Source organism: Tenrec ecaudatus, chromosome 10 (genome assembly GCF_050624435.1).
Source record: "Tenrec ecaudatus isolate mTenEca1 chromosome 10, mTenEca1.hap1, whole genome shotgun sequence".
Classification (NCBI taxonomy): Eukaryota; Metazoa; Chordata; class Mammalia; order Afrosoricida; family Tenrecidae; genus Tenrec; species Tenrec ecaudatus.
The window spans coordinates 32667560-32683559 of NC_134539.1; the positions used below are offsets into that span (position 1 = coordinate 32667560).

A 16000-nucleotide genomic window follows, 5' to 3' on the forward strand; every position below is an offset into this window, starting at 1 on the left:
AGATCTTAGGCATCTGTGTACCCAGTGTCAGTAAGTCAGGAGTTTAAGGAACCTACCCTAAGTCAAATCACAAGAAGAGATGGGCCTCCAGAAAGACCCAGCCTGACTCTGAGGTAGCCAGTGGGTCTTAGGTAGCCAGTGGCTAGAGAAGACCTGACTCTATTTAATGTTGTTCTTTTGCTTTGGTAAGACCTGCCAGTATTAGTGGATCCTCATAATTGGCATGCCTGGCTTACCTAGTTATATATACCAGTGAGTTGTGTGAGGGAATATGAATCCTGGTAGCTACCGCATTCCCAGAGGACCCCAACTATGGGATCTCAGTGAGCTGAGTCTTAGATCTTCCTGTTCACTGGGAGAAGAAGGTGAAGTACTGCTCTTTTCAGCAGCCTGCTTATTGCCTTGACTCACCAGGACATTGGCTTAGAAAGGCATCAGGCTGGCTCTGTCACCACCTGGTGTGTGTTACCTGTACTGCTCTGGGCCTCCTCCTTTCCTGCTCACTGCCCAGCCTGTTTCTCTCATAAGACCTAATTTTTTTTCTTTCTCTCTTTAAAGATTCCAGATGATGGAGACCCCTCTCTCCCCCAGTGGATCCCTGAAGGGTAAGTGATTCTCTGCAGGGCTTCATGCATTTGATATTCTCCCTTGCTGTTTTTCACTTTTCCACTGGGACGCAGAAGAGACAGCCCTCTGAGTGAGACCTTGGGGAAATAACAGGGTCCACTGTAGGTTGGTTGGTTCTCTGAAACAAAGGAGAAAACCCTGCAAATTGATTCTTTGGGGCAGGAGAGGGAGCTTTGAGGCTTCTCCACCGTTGCCTCTGGAACTTTGGATCCATTGCCTCCTGGTGGTGTGTGTTTATCTGGGTAGGCCAGAGAAACAAATTCATAAGTTTGTTTACACACATGAACATGCATATGTGTATAAGAAAGAGCTTTATATACAAGAGAAATTTAATATTGAGAAAACATCCCAGCCCAGTCCAGATCAAGTCCATAAATCCAGTATTAGCCCATATATCCCATACCAATCTGTAATTTGTCTTCGGACTCACGCAACACATGCAATGATGCCCAGTGCAGGGAGATCACAGGCCAGTGTGTGGAAAGTCTTGTGAATCCAGTAGCAGTAGATGAATCTCAGCTCTGGCATGGGTCTCCACATGGCTTCTTCAGCTCCAGGGCTCTAGCTGCATCAGTATAGCTCCATCAGACTCATGGTCGGTAATGTCTTACAGGGAGTGAGCGTGTCATTTCCAGTGAGCTATTTATCTCCTTAATGCCTCCGAATGAGGTCATCAAGCTGATTAACAGGCTAAACTCCACCCCTTTACTCTTACATCTCAAATTGACAACAGATTATATAACTACCACATGGTGATATTCCCATCAGGCACAAGAATGATAAAACTAGAATATGTCTGCATTTGGAGACACCCCCTTCCATTCCATTGCCCTGGTTGATTAGATTACTCCCCAGGCACAGGCCTCCTTTAGTGGGTTTGATGCACCTACTTCCTCTCCTTCAGTCTTGAGTCTTGAAGCAGCATCCCCTCTGAGCTCTGCGTGTTCTGGCTCTGTTCTTGTCTGGGAGTTTCAGACCCATGTGATGATGGCAGAGAGTCATTTTAAGCTGCTCAACTGCTGCCCAGGTGGCCTGTACGTAACTCTTCAAAGGGAAAAAGTGTCCTCACAGCCCCCAAGACCCTGCCCATTAGTTCTCAGAATGTCCCTTCTCCTCCTGCCCTAGTGATGGCAGAGTTCTCATCGGCTCCTTTCACTTGAGGTCCGGGAGGAAGAAAGATCAAATCACGAAATCGACTACTATGCTGTGCACGCGCCTTTGCCTTTCACTGATGGTTTGCCCTCCGGGCCATTTAAGAGTTAATCATGTATATGGGCCACATACCCCTCTCCACTGGCCCCCCTCTTTTTAATCACAAGCTCAGTTGTACTGCAGGAAAGCTTCTTGGCTTTCCCAAACTCAAGCCAAACTCACTGACACCGAGTTCATTCTGACTTGTAGTGAACATGTAGGGTCGAGTGGAGCTGCCTCTGTTGATTTCCCAGACTGTAGATATTTATGTGAGTAGAAAGCCTCATCGCTCGCCTCTTCTTGCTTAAGTCTTACACATTGTAGTTTCTTAAATTGGCTACAAACTTTTTACATTAGTTGCTTCTTCAGTGGACATTTCGATTTTTCTTCAAATAATTCACATATATATAATTGATGCGGATGGACCATACCCAAGTGGTTTTAAAATGGAGCCAAGCAGAAATTATCTACATGTTCCCCTGGTGTCCGTCTTTCCTTCCTTCCTTCTGTCCTTCCTTCCTGTTTAGTCCGTGAGAGCTCGCATGATTACAGAGCTCTCCTAAGCCTAGGAGTCCATCACCTTCCTCGCCTCCATGTTCTCATTACAAGCAAGTATATATGAGTTTCTTTCATGTATACGTTCACGTTTCATGTACACCTTCAAAACCTCCTAACAGCTTGAGCCTCTGAGCGTTATAGGACTTTGAACCGGTTCGGTCATGACTGGTGAGCTAAGACAGAATTGCTCAAGTCTGGGTGATCTATGGCATTAACCAGGATGTGAGAAATTATAAGCCGACCCAAACGCAAGATGAGAGGGCAGAAAGGTAGAAAATCCAGGTGAGAGAAGATGGAGAACCCAGGGCAGAAATGGTAAAAATGCGGATGTACGGTGGAAACTCTAACCACTGATAAGAGCATCATGATTTTGTTTCAACAAACAGCTTGCGATTGACCTTTGAATGAGAGAGAGAAAGTCCAAGTTGAAACCCTGAAGTGGAAGCCTGGGAAGAGACAAAAAAAGCCTATGCAGGAGCCTGCTGGGTGGCAGTGATGTTGGGTGACTGCCAGGACTCTGGAGAATGACACGCTGACAGCGGTGCAGATCCCCCTCAGACTGAGCGCACTTGTCTCCCACCCAGCTGGTCGGGAGATTTGGCGCACATGCTGCCCTTGCGTTCTAACGAGGAGATTACGTTTCTTGTAGGCCCCGTCATTTTCCCCGTCCCGGATCGCTTACATTCTTAAAAAGTGCTTTTAAAAAGCATCAGCTATGACTGGACTGCATGGAATCATTGAAGTCCTGGGATGCTAGCACCTAAAAGACCAGTGGTGTCGTTCATCCTCTTGTTTTATAGGCAGGCCCCAAGGCCCAGAGAGAGGAGGGCATGTTAGCAGGAGGCGTGGAGTGTGTTTGTAGAATTGGAGCTAGACTCTAGGTTATCTCACAGTCAGACTGGTGTTCTTTTGGGGAAAGCCCCTGTTTTCATTGTTATGGTAAAAATAAACAAATTTTAGTAAGTATAGAAAAGCATGAGAAGTTTTACCAGCTGTAATTTTTTCTGTTGATGCATCTTTGGGTTGGACCAGGTTCTCAAAGTCCCACTGCTGCTTCCTGAATGGTCTTCTTTGGCAAGTCTCCTCTCCCATCTGCCCTGCCTCCACTAGGAGGTGAGAGTGTCTTTCTTCAGGTAACTCTTTTCCTGTGGACGAAGAAGGTCGCCCTCCGTGAGTCATGGTTTGGCAGTCTCCCCCACCTGGGCAGTTGTCTCCTGGAGAGAGCTCCTGAGGTCTCTGCTCTAGCACAGCCGGCCAGACTTCTCTTTGGACAGCACTGTTGGTGGCGTGGTATGAGGAGCAGCCAAGCCCTCCTCGCGTTAGGGAGCACCTGAAACGCACCATTATCAGGTGTCACGGAGTAAAACGGCGGCGTGGGGTTCTCTTGGCTAAATTCTGTACAGAAGCTGTGTGCCAGGCCCTTCTTCTGTGAAGCCATGGGGTGGCTTCCCACTGCCAGCCTCTGGTGAGGGTCCAATGGCACACTGTTTGTGCCACCCAAGCTTCTTTATGGAGCACCAGGGCCTTTGAACACACAGGCACCTTGGCCTGTCTCTGTGAGATTGACACATTCTCAAGTCTTGGCTAGAATCATCCACGGAGTGCTGAGGGCCACTCTAAAAGCAGTTTCAACATCACCTCTTAATTTACCCCCTTGCTTTCCCTCTTCCTCCTCCCTCTCAAAGGCAGATGTAGAGGTCAGTTTTCTTCCTCGTGGGATGGAGAGACCAAGGAGCATGGAACAGTGAACCTGGCAGTCACAGAAGCCAGGCCTGGGGGCCCTGACACACTTTCTTCTCTCTTCAGGCCAGCTGGAGGTCTCTATGGTATCGACAGCATGCCGGATCTACGCAGAAAGAAGCCGCTGCCACTTGTCAGCGATCTGGTAAGTGAGCGTTTTGCAGGCCTAGGAAGTCGCCTTGAGGTATCCTCAGTGGGCTTTGACAAGCTGTTGGGACTGGCAGGAGTCCATTTCATGGCTAGCGTGGTCTGATGGGCAACAATGTAGACATTGTTGTACCTCACTTCCTAGTCAGATCCCCAGGCTCTTCAGCGGCCCAGGCTCCTAATTGGGACATTTGTGGTTTGGGTCCTCAAAGCAGGGCTCCTGTAGGTATCTAGCTCCTCTAGGCATTCCTATAGCTGCCTCTGATTTCCTACAGACTGCCACCAGCCCTGAGCTGGGTCACTGAGCTTGGGGTGCAATGAACAGGACCCCTTCTTGGAGTCAAGTGGAAGTCTCCCCAAAACATACACTTTCTATCATCTCTCTGTACTCCTAGTCCTCAGCACAGTGTCTGGCATTGAGAGGTAATGGTGAAACTGTGTGGTGTGCACTTGACACAGAGTTCGGAAGTAAAGCTGGCCTCGGGGCCTCCAGGATGACCAGAAGTTCCCATTCCGGATCATACTCCTATTGTGTCCGGAGGGCAGGGTTAGCTTAAGGGGTTTTTCTGTAGCCTTGAGGGAGGGGAGTTGGGGTCCAGGCACCCATAAGCCCAACCAGAGTCCCAGAGCTCTAAAGCTAGAAGCCAGAAACCTGATCCATTTTTCTGGTTATCGTTTTTATTCCTATTTTCTGCCTCCCCCCCCCCCCCGCCCTCACCCAACTATCCTGCCTATTCTGTTTTTTCTGGTCATTTCTTTCCCACATCTTCTGTTTCCCTTGCACCCCTCCCCACTTAGTTTCTTTTCCTTCCATTGACTGTACCTTCTACCATTTTAACATTGTCATGTCTTGCCCTCCTTTGTCTTCTCCCGTCTGTGTATCTTTCCCTTTATTCTTTTCTCTCCTTTCTTCTTTCATGCGTCTCCTACCAGCTCCCTGGAGAGCAACTTTACCTGCTCTCCTTCCTTCCTTCATCTCCCATCTCTTTTTTGTCTTCCTTCTTTTCTTCCTGCATTTTAAAAAATTCCTTTTCACAACTCTCCTCCCTTCTCATTATCCAGCAGCCTAAACCGATGGAATAGCAGTGTGTGTCCACTTCGCAATTCTCTCTGTCTGTGCCCTTACTTATCTTCGCTTTCGGCTTAGCTCTCCTTAGAGTAGGAGGCCCGGCCCTGAGCCTGTTTAGGTTGAAGACAGTTATTAGTGGAGCAGTGCACAGGGGGGTCTAGAGCAGAACCTCTCAGTAGCCTGTGGCTGTTTCATGTCCTGGTGCAGCTTTAACCTACTGTTGTTCCTTTCTTTGCTCTCCTCTGCCAAGGCGATGGTGAGTGTCTCCAGAGCGCCCCCCCACCCATCTTCTGGAAAAAGCCCCATCCCAAACCAACGGGGCCCCTCCCAGCCATTCTCCTACAGGACTAATGCCTGCTGCTTCTGCCACTCATGGCCCTCTCCAGGGACTCCCCCAATGCTCACCCTGGGCAAATACGTGGGTCCCTCTCCACAAGAGCCTCTGCTTAACCTTTTGACTTGACCTAGGCTGCATTGCCCCCTCACTCACTAAGTACCCTAGTCATTTGGCTGCTGCCCGTGGACCCACCTGGGGATCACGTGGGAATGGTGGGCAGGGGTGGGGGCGGTGCCGTTGGGATGATAGCACCGAGCCATGATTCTCTGGGATGGTACCTGAAAGTGACTGACAGGACTGTGTGTCTGTCCTATTCCTAGTGACCCGGGTCTCTCTATACTCTTCATTTCTCTCTGCCTTCTTAAAAGCAAGGTCTTTCTCAGGGATAGGATACCTAAGAATGAGGAGCAAAAGAGATGATAAGAGACCCTGAGAGGAGTGGTGTTCTGACGGTAATTTGAGAACAGCTCTCTAAGGGGCCTGAGTGCTACACCTTACACAGAGGCACTTACTGTTAACCAGGGCGCCCTTTCCAGGAGTGTAGTGGAAATGCATTGAGTGTAGTAAGTGACGGTTCAAGGCCTTGGTCACTGAGACGCTCCCTGCGCGTGGACAGGGCTGACAGCAGGGTTTCTCTTGCAGTCCTTGGTCCAGTCTCGGAAGGCAGGTGTTACTTCTGCAATGGCTACACGGACCTCTCTCAAAGACGAAGAGCTGGTAAGTGACCCCGAGCTTTCGTGAAGCTACTCGTCCGAGGCTGCTGGATGTCTCTGTAGCCCTACTCGCTGGGCGTTCCAAGGTGCGGGGCAGCACCTCTCATCAGCACAGCACATAGATAGCGTCATGTCTCCATTTTCTACATTTTGAGTAGACAGAGGTCTCCAGACTAGGGCAAGCCCTCAGTCTCATGCTGGCCTTCGGGAGGAGATGGTTCAACGGACCTTTCTGAAGCTCAAGCTTTTGTGGTAGGTCCCGTGCCTTCTGGTCCCCTAGAAAGCCCGAATTCTGGGCTAACCCCCCATTGGAGGACCAAGAGCACAGTACATTGGAAGCTACTTTAAGCTGGGCTGGGGTGCCAGATTACAAACACTTCTTAACTGCCAGAGGTCCTGATTGTCCTCTCAGGGTATCAGTTCTGGTTTCTCCCAACAGGATTCTGAAGTCACTGGTGGGTGATGGGGCGTGTGTCTTTCAGAAATCCCATGTGTATAAGAAAACCCTGCAGGCCTTAATCTACCCTATCTCGTGCACCACCCCCCACAACTTCGAGGTCTGGACAGCCACGACCCCGACCTACTGCTACGAGTGTGAAGGCTTGCTCTGGGGCATTGCCCGCCAGGGCATGCGGTGCAGCGAATGCGGAGTCAAGTGCCACGAGAAGTGCCAGGACCTGCTCAATGCCGACTGTCTGCAGCGTGAGTGCCCCTGGGGTGAGGGTGATGGGCATGGGGAGAAGGGCCTTTCTATGAGCTCTGTGTGTTGAAGCGCCCACCCTTCTTCCAGTGTGGTTCTGAAGCCCTCTCCTTTACAGAGGAGGTCGGATCCCGAGTCAAGGGACACTGCCTTGCCCAGCAATAGGTCTTACAGTACTCTCTTCAACATTTTTAGGGAACTGTCTTTGAGCTTGTAGAGATCTTCCCCTGGGGCTAAAATCGCCTTGGGGATTCAGATAAGCCCTGAGGCTGAGCAGTGTCCACATTGACCAGCTGACTAGAACAAGTTGAGTCAGGGACAGAAACAGTGAGGAGAAGTTTCTGGAAATTCATGGTCCACAGAGAGGCTTCGTAAAGTCTGGACCATAGTACTCAGGGATGGTAGTATTTTGTTCCCTGTTCATAGCTCTGTACAGCGGTGGTAGGATCAGACTTTTTATGTGGATTAGGCAGAAGTCCAGGAGAAAACTGGGCTAGACTCCCAAGTCCCTGGCTAAATATGTTGCCATCTTGCAGAGGGAAAAAATGCAACAGTAGATGTTGACCAGTTGGTAGGTGACCTGTTGCTCAGCCCTAATTTCTGTCTCTGGCCATCCTTCAGGAGCTGCAGAAAAGAGCTGTAAACATGGAGCTGAGGACCGGACCCAAAACATTATCATGGCCATGAAAGACCGAATGAAGATCAGAGAGCGGAACAAACCAGAGATCTTCGAAGTTATCCGGGATGTCTTCAGTGTGAGCAAAGTGGCCCATGTGCAGCAGATGAAAACAGTGAAGCAGAGTGTACTGGATGGAACCTCTAAGTGGTCAGCCAAGATCACCATCACTGGTGAGCAGGTGAAAGTATGGGAGGAAGGAAACGCCTTAGGCTACGAGCATGGTTCTCAACCAGTGGGTCGTGACCCCTTTGGGGGAGTTCAATGACCCTTTTACAGGGGATGCCTGAGACCATCAGAAAACACATATTTCCAATGGTCTTAGGAACCGAGACATTGCTCCTCTATCTGTCTCCACACGGGTCTGCCCACATGCAGACACGCCCACTGTTACCCATGCTACACCATTCTTCATGACAAAATTTCACTTATTTGTCATTAGAAATAAATGTTTCACAATCTATAATTACGTATTGTTTTTGTGATTAATCACTATGCTTTAAGTATGTTCAATATGTAACAATGAAAATACATCCTACATATCAGATCTTGACATGACAATTCATAACAGTAGCAAAATGACAGTGATGAAGTAGCAAAGAAAATAATTATATGGTTGGGGGACACCACCACATGAGGAACTGTATGAAAGGGTCGTGGTGTGCAGAAGCTTGAGAACCGCTGGGCTGAGAGAAGGTGCCTGGGGAAGAAGAGCCTGAGTGTGAAGGGGGTAAGAGGTGGTGAGGAAGGGGATAGACCCCAGAGGGCAGGGTGGTCCTCCTTATTCATCAGTCCTCCCACCCAGACCTCGTGTGAGAGGTGTTGGAAGAAGCAAGGCTGACACTTGCAGACAATAGGGGTAATCATATAAGGATTTGGTAACAATATAATGGGAAAAAGGATTGGAGAACAGGAAGAGTTACTAGCCAGGTTTACCTGCAGATGGGCGGGCTTAAATATGCATGTATTAGAGGGGGCAATGGCCAATGGAAAGTGGGGAGGTCGTTGGCTAGACTCAGAGGGGGGCAGATTGGCCCAGGACCAAGGATATGTGTGGAGGAGTGAGATTTATTTAGAGTGTGATGCGAGGAGCAGGCAGAGTAGTCTGTGTGAGTCGTGCTACAGAGAGTTTTCCGACTCCAGCGTGTCCTCTGATGCATCCCTCTCTGTGCTTGGGTTGCAGTGGTGTGTGCCCAGGGCCTACAAGCCAAAGACAAGACAGGATCCAGTGACCCTTATGTGACCGTGCAAGTGGGCAAAACGAAGAAGCGTACCAAGACCATTTTTGGCAACCTGAATCCTATTTGGGAGGAGAAATTCCATTTGTAAGTCACAGAGGGCAGCCGTTGTCATGTTTAGAACTGCGTGGATTTGGGGAGTAGTATTCAGTCCTACTGGGCTCCTAAGCCCGCCGAGGGACTGGACCGAGGCAGTGGGGGACCCCTCTGCTCACATGCTGCCCTTAGGAAGCAGCCATCCTCCTCTTCATGGATGGTTGTCAGGGTGACTGCACCCAAAGGGCATCCCAGACAATGGCAGAACTGACCCGCCCGCCCTGCTGCGTCCTCCCAGGTCTGTCCCACTGGCTAGGAGGGTAAGCTCTTCTTGGGAGCAGGGAAGATGTGTCCTTGCCCCAAGACTGGATAAGTCTGCCATACAAATGGACGTCTGGCTCTGGAGGAGTTTCTTTTTTCTTAAGAACCCTGCTTTTCTTTCTGCCTCAGCTCCTATCCTGTTCCTTTTCCACAGTCTTATTTTTTCACAGACTCACTCATATTTCAGTATAAGGGGGTGATCCTCGAAAACTCACAAGCTCTAACCTATGACTTAGACTGGGGCACAGAGAATGCAGAGATACTTTGTCGTGGTGGCTGTGTAGAGAGCTGCTTCCGTTGGCGGCTTGGAGAACTCACAGAAAGGGCATGGGCATTAGTGAGATTACTCTCTTCAATCTCCATGCAGTAGGTGCTAAGAGAAATTTCTTTGAGAAGCTCAATGGTTCCTGCTTTAGTCCTCCTTATGGTTAACTTAAGTGAATTGACTTTGTGGTCATTTTTGTGCAAGTATATTTATGTAACAATGGACAGAATTTCTACCCTAAGACGTGGTACATGGTCTGTGCACCTGGAAATGAATAAGATGATTCCCGACTTCAAGAAGTTTATGCTGCAGTTGAGCAGGAATCACGCTATTTTAATGGGCCACAGAGCGAGATGACGAGAACACAGGGCACCGCATCCCGCCGTGCGCGTGTGTGTGAGGCTGTAGGATCCCGGAGACAACTGTGGGGAAAAGCCCGAGAGGACACCCTTCTCCAGAGCAAGTGCCACAGACGAGACGACGGCGGGATGGTCCCAGACAGGGGTGGAGATTCTATCTCGGACTGGCAGACAGGGCGAGACGGACACACCATGAGCAGCTGGAACAGAACTCTTCCTACGCTCAGCTTCCCAGGAGGGGACTGGCGGTCGTTTCCTAGGGCTCTGTAGCATCTGGCTGCCTGTCTCCTGTTGGTGTTACCCACACAGCTGGCTGCACAGGGTGTCAGCAGTGGCTCTGCCCCTTTGTCTCAGGGCAGTGGGTGCTAGCTGTCCTAAGGGGCCATTTTTCTGGGCAACCCAACTCACTTGGGAGTGTAGTATCTCTGTTCTCTGACTCCCTTTCTTCCTCTCTCAGGGTCTCAGGTGCAGTTGTGGGAGCTTTGGGGAGAGAATGGACGTAATGGGCGTGGGGCTACAGGCTTCCTCACTAACAGAGCCTGACTCTCTCACAGCGAGTGCCACAACTCCTCTGACCGCATTAAGGTGCGTGTGTGGGACGAGGATGACGACATCAAGTCCAGAGTGAAACAGCGGCTAAAGCGAGAGTCAGATGATTTCCTGGGCCAAACCATCATTGAAGTTCGGACACTAAGTGGCGAAATGGACGTCTGGTACAATTTGGGTGAGGAAAGAAGCCTAGAGAATGTTACTGAGGAGGGAGCTGATGAAACAGGGAATCTGGGAAAATCCCATTTACCAGAACCATCACTCGGTCTCCAAAGCATATCTCTTGAGAGCCCATCTTACCGGCAAAGAACTTTTTATGGCTAGGGAGGCGGGACAGAGGACTGTGGGAGGCTGGAACTCGCTCTGGATGGACGTTCTGTAGGTTTCAGACAGCCCTTTAGTCTTCAGATATCCATCCCTAATATTTTTAATGCCCCCGTCACACCTACCCAACCTGCGTGCTCCACGCCTCTCCCCACCACCCCCACCCAAGCCAGTCCAGGGGTATTTGTGAAGTACGTGGCCTGAAGCAAGTTCGCCCTGCTGGATAGACCCTGGGATCTGGGTCTTTCCCCATTTTTCTTTGCTGTAAAACCAGGATGGGAGCTGTTGTCTAAGTTGTCTGGCATTGCATTGGCATCATGTTCCATCTTCTTTTCTTCCCAGAGAAGAGGACAGACAAGTCAGCCGTCTCAGGGGCCATCCGGCTACAAATCAATGTGGAGATCAAGGGGGAGGAGAAGGTAGCCCCGTATCACGTGCAGTATACGTGTCTGCATGAGGTGAGCCAGCCTTTCACCAATGGGTCGCCAGGAAGTCGTGCTGAGGAGACACTTTTAAGAATAAGCGGAATCACTAGGTGGTTGAAGATGTGGGTCCTTTTAAAATTTAATTTTAAGTATTATTATTTTCCATCATTTTATTAAGGACTCTTCCAGCTCTTACAACAATACATACATCCAATGTGTCAAGCACATTTGTACACGTGCTGCCATCATCCTTTTCAAAACATTTTCTTTCTATTTGAGCCCTTGGTATCAGCTCCTCATTTTTTACCTCACTCCCCCATCCTCATGAACCCCTGATAAAATTATAAATTATTATTATTTTCATATCTTACACTGCTATCTTCCTTCACCCACATTTCCCTTTCTTTTTAAAAAAAATCCTTGTCCAGTTGTGTTGCCTTGTACAACCCAAGTCACCGTCCCAGCCTCTGTCTCATAATGTGAGACTCGGCTCTGGGGCCACAGGAGGCACTGGGCAAAGAGTTGAAGGCACCCTATCCTCATACACTTGACTAGCAGTTTGTTTCATCTTTAATACGTTTTTAGGAACTATCCTAAAGCCTGCATATTAAACCAACTTGAAATATTTATGTCATGTCCTCCAGGGAAGCACTGCGAGCAAGTCCACCGTAGTTGACGTTTTACAGTCCCCTCAGTTAATTTTCTTCACGGCGGCAGTCTCCTAGACCCCAACCTTTTGTGACATAGGCTGCTTTTAGAATGTAAAGGAAAGCCGTGGACCCTGTCCTCAGGAAGCAGCCACATTTCAGGAGGTTCCTAGACCCTTGGAGATACATCCATAAATTCTGTGCAATTAAGAATTCCTGGTAAAACATAACATGGGCTTTGGAGTAAAAAGACAGACTCAAATACTCTACAACTTACAACCTAGTAGGGTGGCTGAGCAAATTTAACAAGCTAAATGGAGGTTGAGTGGAGTGTGCTATGTCTAAGGTGGGTACTGTAATTCCTGCTTCCCTGAGTTGTGGACGGGTGACATGAAGGTTGAGTGGAGTGTGATATGTATAAGGGGGGGGGGGGATTATTCCTGCTTCACTGAGTTGTAGGAAGGATGAAATGAAGCTAGGTATGAAAAGCATCTAGCAGGGTACTTCACACGCAGTCGATTCTTGGTTAGAAAACTTCCTTTCCCTTCCCGAGCTCACCTCGTGTCCCCACCAAGGCACTCCAGGCCAGCAGAACAGCCTGTGCCTCTGACTGGAATTATTCCCCTTGGGTAGGTGTCAGGAACTGAATAAGTTCAAGGCTCCGGGGCAACCTCGTTTGGGCTCTGGGCTGTGCTTTGCCCAAGATATGTCCAGTCAGTGTGATCATGTATTCTGCTACCCTGGAGGCCAGTTCTTCTTGGCTCCCTGTGTTTCTCAACTGTTTCTTCCCTGCTCTGTCTCCTGCAGAACCTTTTTCATCACCTCACTGACGTTCAGGGCAGTGGGGAGACCCGGATCCCCGAGGCACGAGGAGATGATGCATGGAAGGTGTACTTTGAGGAGACGGCTCAAGAAATTGTGGATGAGTTTGCTATGCGCTACGGCATTGAGTCTATCTACCAGGCCATGACGTGAGTCTCTCCTCGGGTTCTGGGGGTGGCTAATGAAGACACCCTGACCCGGAGGATAGGTTCTTGGTGGTGGTGAACACAGAGATCCATTGCTTTGTTTTTCTTTCAGCACTGGGTTGGGTAAGCTTGTTCCACACACTTTTTGAAGTCTCCTTGTATGTGAAAAGGAGGAAAAAAAGAAAAGGAGGATGCGTGTCATTCACTCCAGTCGACTGGAGGGAACTCAAGGATAGGAAGAAGAAGGGCCTGGGAATAGATGCAAGGACCAACCTCCCAGTGCATCCGTGGCCTGAGCCGACACGCTGAATGTGTTTATGCGAGAAGCGCTGACCACGATTGTCCCAGGAGTCAGAGAGGGCATGGCACTGTAGGGAGAGCTGCTGTGGATGGAGTTGTTCAAGGCTCCCTGGAGAAGAGGTGCAGCTTGTCTGTGGAGGAGGCTGCCACTGGAGCCAGACACAGAAAGCACCTCAGGTAACCGGAGGCTAGCTAGATAGTGCCCTGACTGTGCTTCATCTAGCTATCAGATTTATATGTACTTTCCACAGTCAGTCCCTCACTATGCTAGGTGCTGAGAACACAAAGGTGAGTAAGGTGGGACCTCTGTGCTTGGGGAGCACCATCTAACACAAGAGGAAGACCAGTAAACAAACCATTAGGATATAACGTGCCAAGGGCCACGATAAAAGTAATCATAAGTCATCAGCAGAGCACTAGGGAACGGCACCTCAAGTTCAGGGGAGGCATGTGAAGGAGGGGCCCGGTAAAGAGGACATATCTCAATTTCATCTTGAAACCGAAAAGGAGGAAGTTATTTCTTGTAGGAGATGTGCAGAAGTGCTAAGATGCAGGAGAACATAGCATCGTCAAGAGGTTGGTTATAGATGGGGAGAGGATACACGGTGTTGTTAAGTGTGGGGAATGGCCAGCTGCCATTCTTACTCTGCTGTCTCCCCGTGGGTGACAGCAGCCAAACGTATGACATTAACCACTGCTCTGAGGCTAAGAACTCCCAGATCTTTGGTTCCACATCAAACCTTTCCTACAGTTCAGGTCTGTTTCCCTCTGCTTCCTGGTTCCTCCCACGAGCATTTCACACTCAGCACGGTCACAGTCCAAATCAACACCATCGCCACCAAATCCGCTTGAGTGCCTTATATTTCTTATTTTAACAACTGGAACCATTTTCTACCCAAGGGTTCCAATAGAACTTTAGGAATTGCCCACATTTTTCCTCTCCTTACTGCCTTTCTTTTAACCACCCCTCCTCCACCATGCAAAGGGTGTCTTTCTATCACTGCTTTTTCAACTTTTCTTCCGTGATAATTTTAAGAGACATATTTAATAATACCATGTCTAACCTAAGATTTACCATAGTTTTTAGTATAAACTCTGTATTCCCTATTTTCTGCCCACTTAGCTCTCATTTCTTGCTACTCTTTTGCTAACCTATTCTGATTTAGGTCGTATGCCTCAGATGGTTGGTGTACAGGCCAACCCTTGGGCTCAGCTTAGAAGTTGACAGTTTAAGCTAGCCATTCTCAGGGAGAAAGACGCGGCGATCAGCTTCCGAAAGATTACAACCTGGGAAACCCTAGAGAGCAGCGCTGCTATGTCCCATTGCGTTTGCTATGAGATGGAATCAACTTGATGGCAGTGGGTTATGTTTTTTTATTGTTGTTGTTGTTAACCAATACCTGCTTTCTCTGCAAGACTATCAAGTCTTTGGGTTCCTAAAACTTAGAACAGTAGGCATTTGATTAATGTATATTTGAATAATGAATTAAAATAGCCTTGCACGCCTAAGTAACTAGAAGTCTCATATGCGTCAGAGAGATCTTTTGATTCTTGGGTTTTGCTGCAAGCCCTAGGAGTCTTTGAGGCTGAAGGTGCCATGTTTTTTCAGGCATTTTGCATGTCTGTCCTCCAAGTACATGTGTCCTGGGGTGCCAGCAGTGATGAGCACCTTACTGGCCAACATCAATGCCTATTATGCCCACACAACTGCGTCCACCAACGTCTCTGCATCCGACCGCTTCTCAGCCTCCAACTTTGGGGTGAGTGTGATGTGAATCATTTGTATCAGTAAAATTTCGTTTCTCTCAGGAGGCCTAAGGATATCACTAAGTCCCAAAGTATCTGACCTGTTTCTCCTATTCAGGCTCTGCTCTTTCCTGGTGTTCAAGTATCTGAGACGTTGAATCATTCATTGGAATGTCACCTGATTTCCATTCACTATATGAGGGGTCCCCCCAAAACCAGAAAAGCTCTGCTGCACGTAGTCTACATTTGTCTCACTAGGGGAGCTTCCAGCAGCTCGCTCTGAGTCAGTGCACTCAGTGGTGTCACACGGGAAGGTTCTCTCTGGTCACACTGAATCTTTTTGTAAAAGCAGTTTCACTCAAATTGTTTATTGTTTGTGATGGTTAATTTAAGAGAACGGCTTACAGCTGTGAAATTTTATTCTGTGCTCAGGAAAACTGCCACAAAACTTATGATGTTAAACACAACTTACAAGGACAGCGTTATGGGAAAGACTCAAGTGTAGGTGTGGTTTTCTCGTTTCAAAAAGGTAAAATGTTGATGGATGACAAACTTCATTCTGGACATCCATCAACTTCCTGAGCGGACAAAAATGTTGACTTGTAGTGTATTTGGAGGCTGTTCCAGCAGGTCAGACTGTTAATCAAACTTTCTATTTAGAGGGTCCGAAAAGATTCCGCAACAGCGTGGGACAAAAGAGGCCTGATTTGTGGCAGACAGGGGACTGGTTTTGCCACCACAGCAATGCACCTGTTCACGTAGCCATTTTGGTGTGCCAGTTTTTGGCAAAACACAGCATTCCTCTCTTGCCCCATGAACCATACTCACCTGACCTCGCTCTGTGTGACTTATTTTTGTTTCCTCAAATGAAGAGAGAGAGATATATGAAAGGACAGCAATGTGACAACGTAGAAGAGGTTGAAGAAAAAAATGAGGGAGGTGCGTCAGCCATCCAAACAATGGAGTTTGAAAAATGTTTCCAAGAATGGAATCGCAGATTTGACAAATGTATTAAGTGTAATGAAGAGTGCTTTGAAGGTGATGAGGTTGTTTTGTAAAAAAGA

General features: G+C 48.5%; 1 protein-coding gene across 2 annotated transcripts in view; it reads left to right on the plus strand.

The window, feature by feature from the left end:
* Positions 1-16000, plus strand: part of UNC13B (unc-13 homolog B) — a 208662-nt gene that overhangs the window by 171985 nt on the left and 20677 nt on the right. For both annotated transcript variants that reach the window (XM_075560089.1, XM_075560090.1), the window contains exons 11-20: positions 559-605; positions 4183-4261; positions 6312-6386; positions 6865-7084; positions 7704-7931; positions 8942-9083; positions 10532-10701; positions 11193-11308; positions 12730-12893; positions 14800-14950. In XM_075560089.1, coding sequence (XP_075416204.1) covers positions 559-605; positions 4183-4261; positions 6312-6386; positions 6865-7084; positions 7704-7931; positions 8942-9083; positions 10532-10701; positions 11193-11308; positions 12730-12893; positions 14800-14950 — 1392 coding nt within the window. The remainder of the gene's footprint in view (positions 1-558; positions 606-4182; positions 4262-6311; positions 6387-6864; positions 7085-7703; positions 7932-8941; positions 9084-10531; positions 10702-11192; positions 11309-12729; positions 12894-14799; positions 14951-16000) is intronic.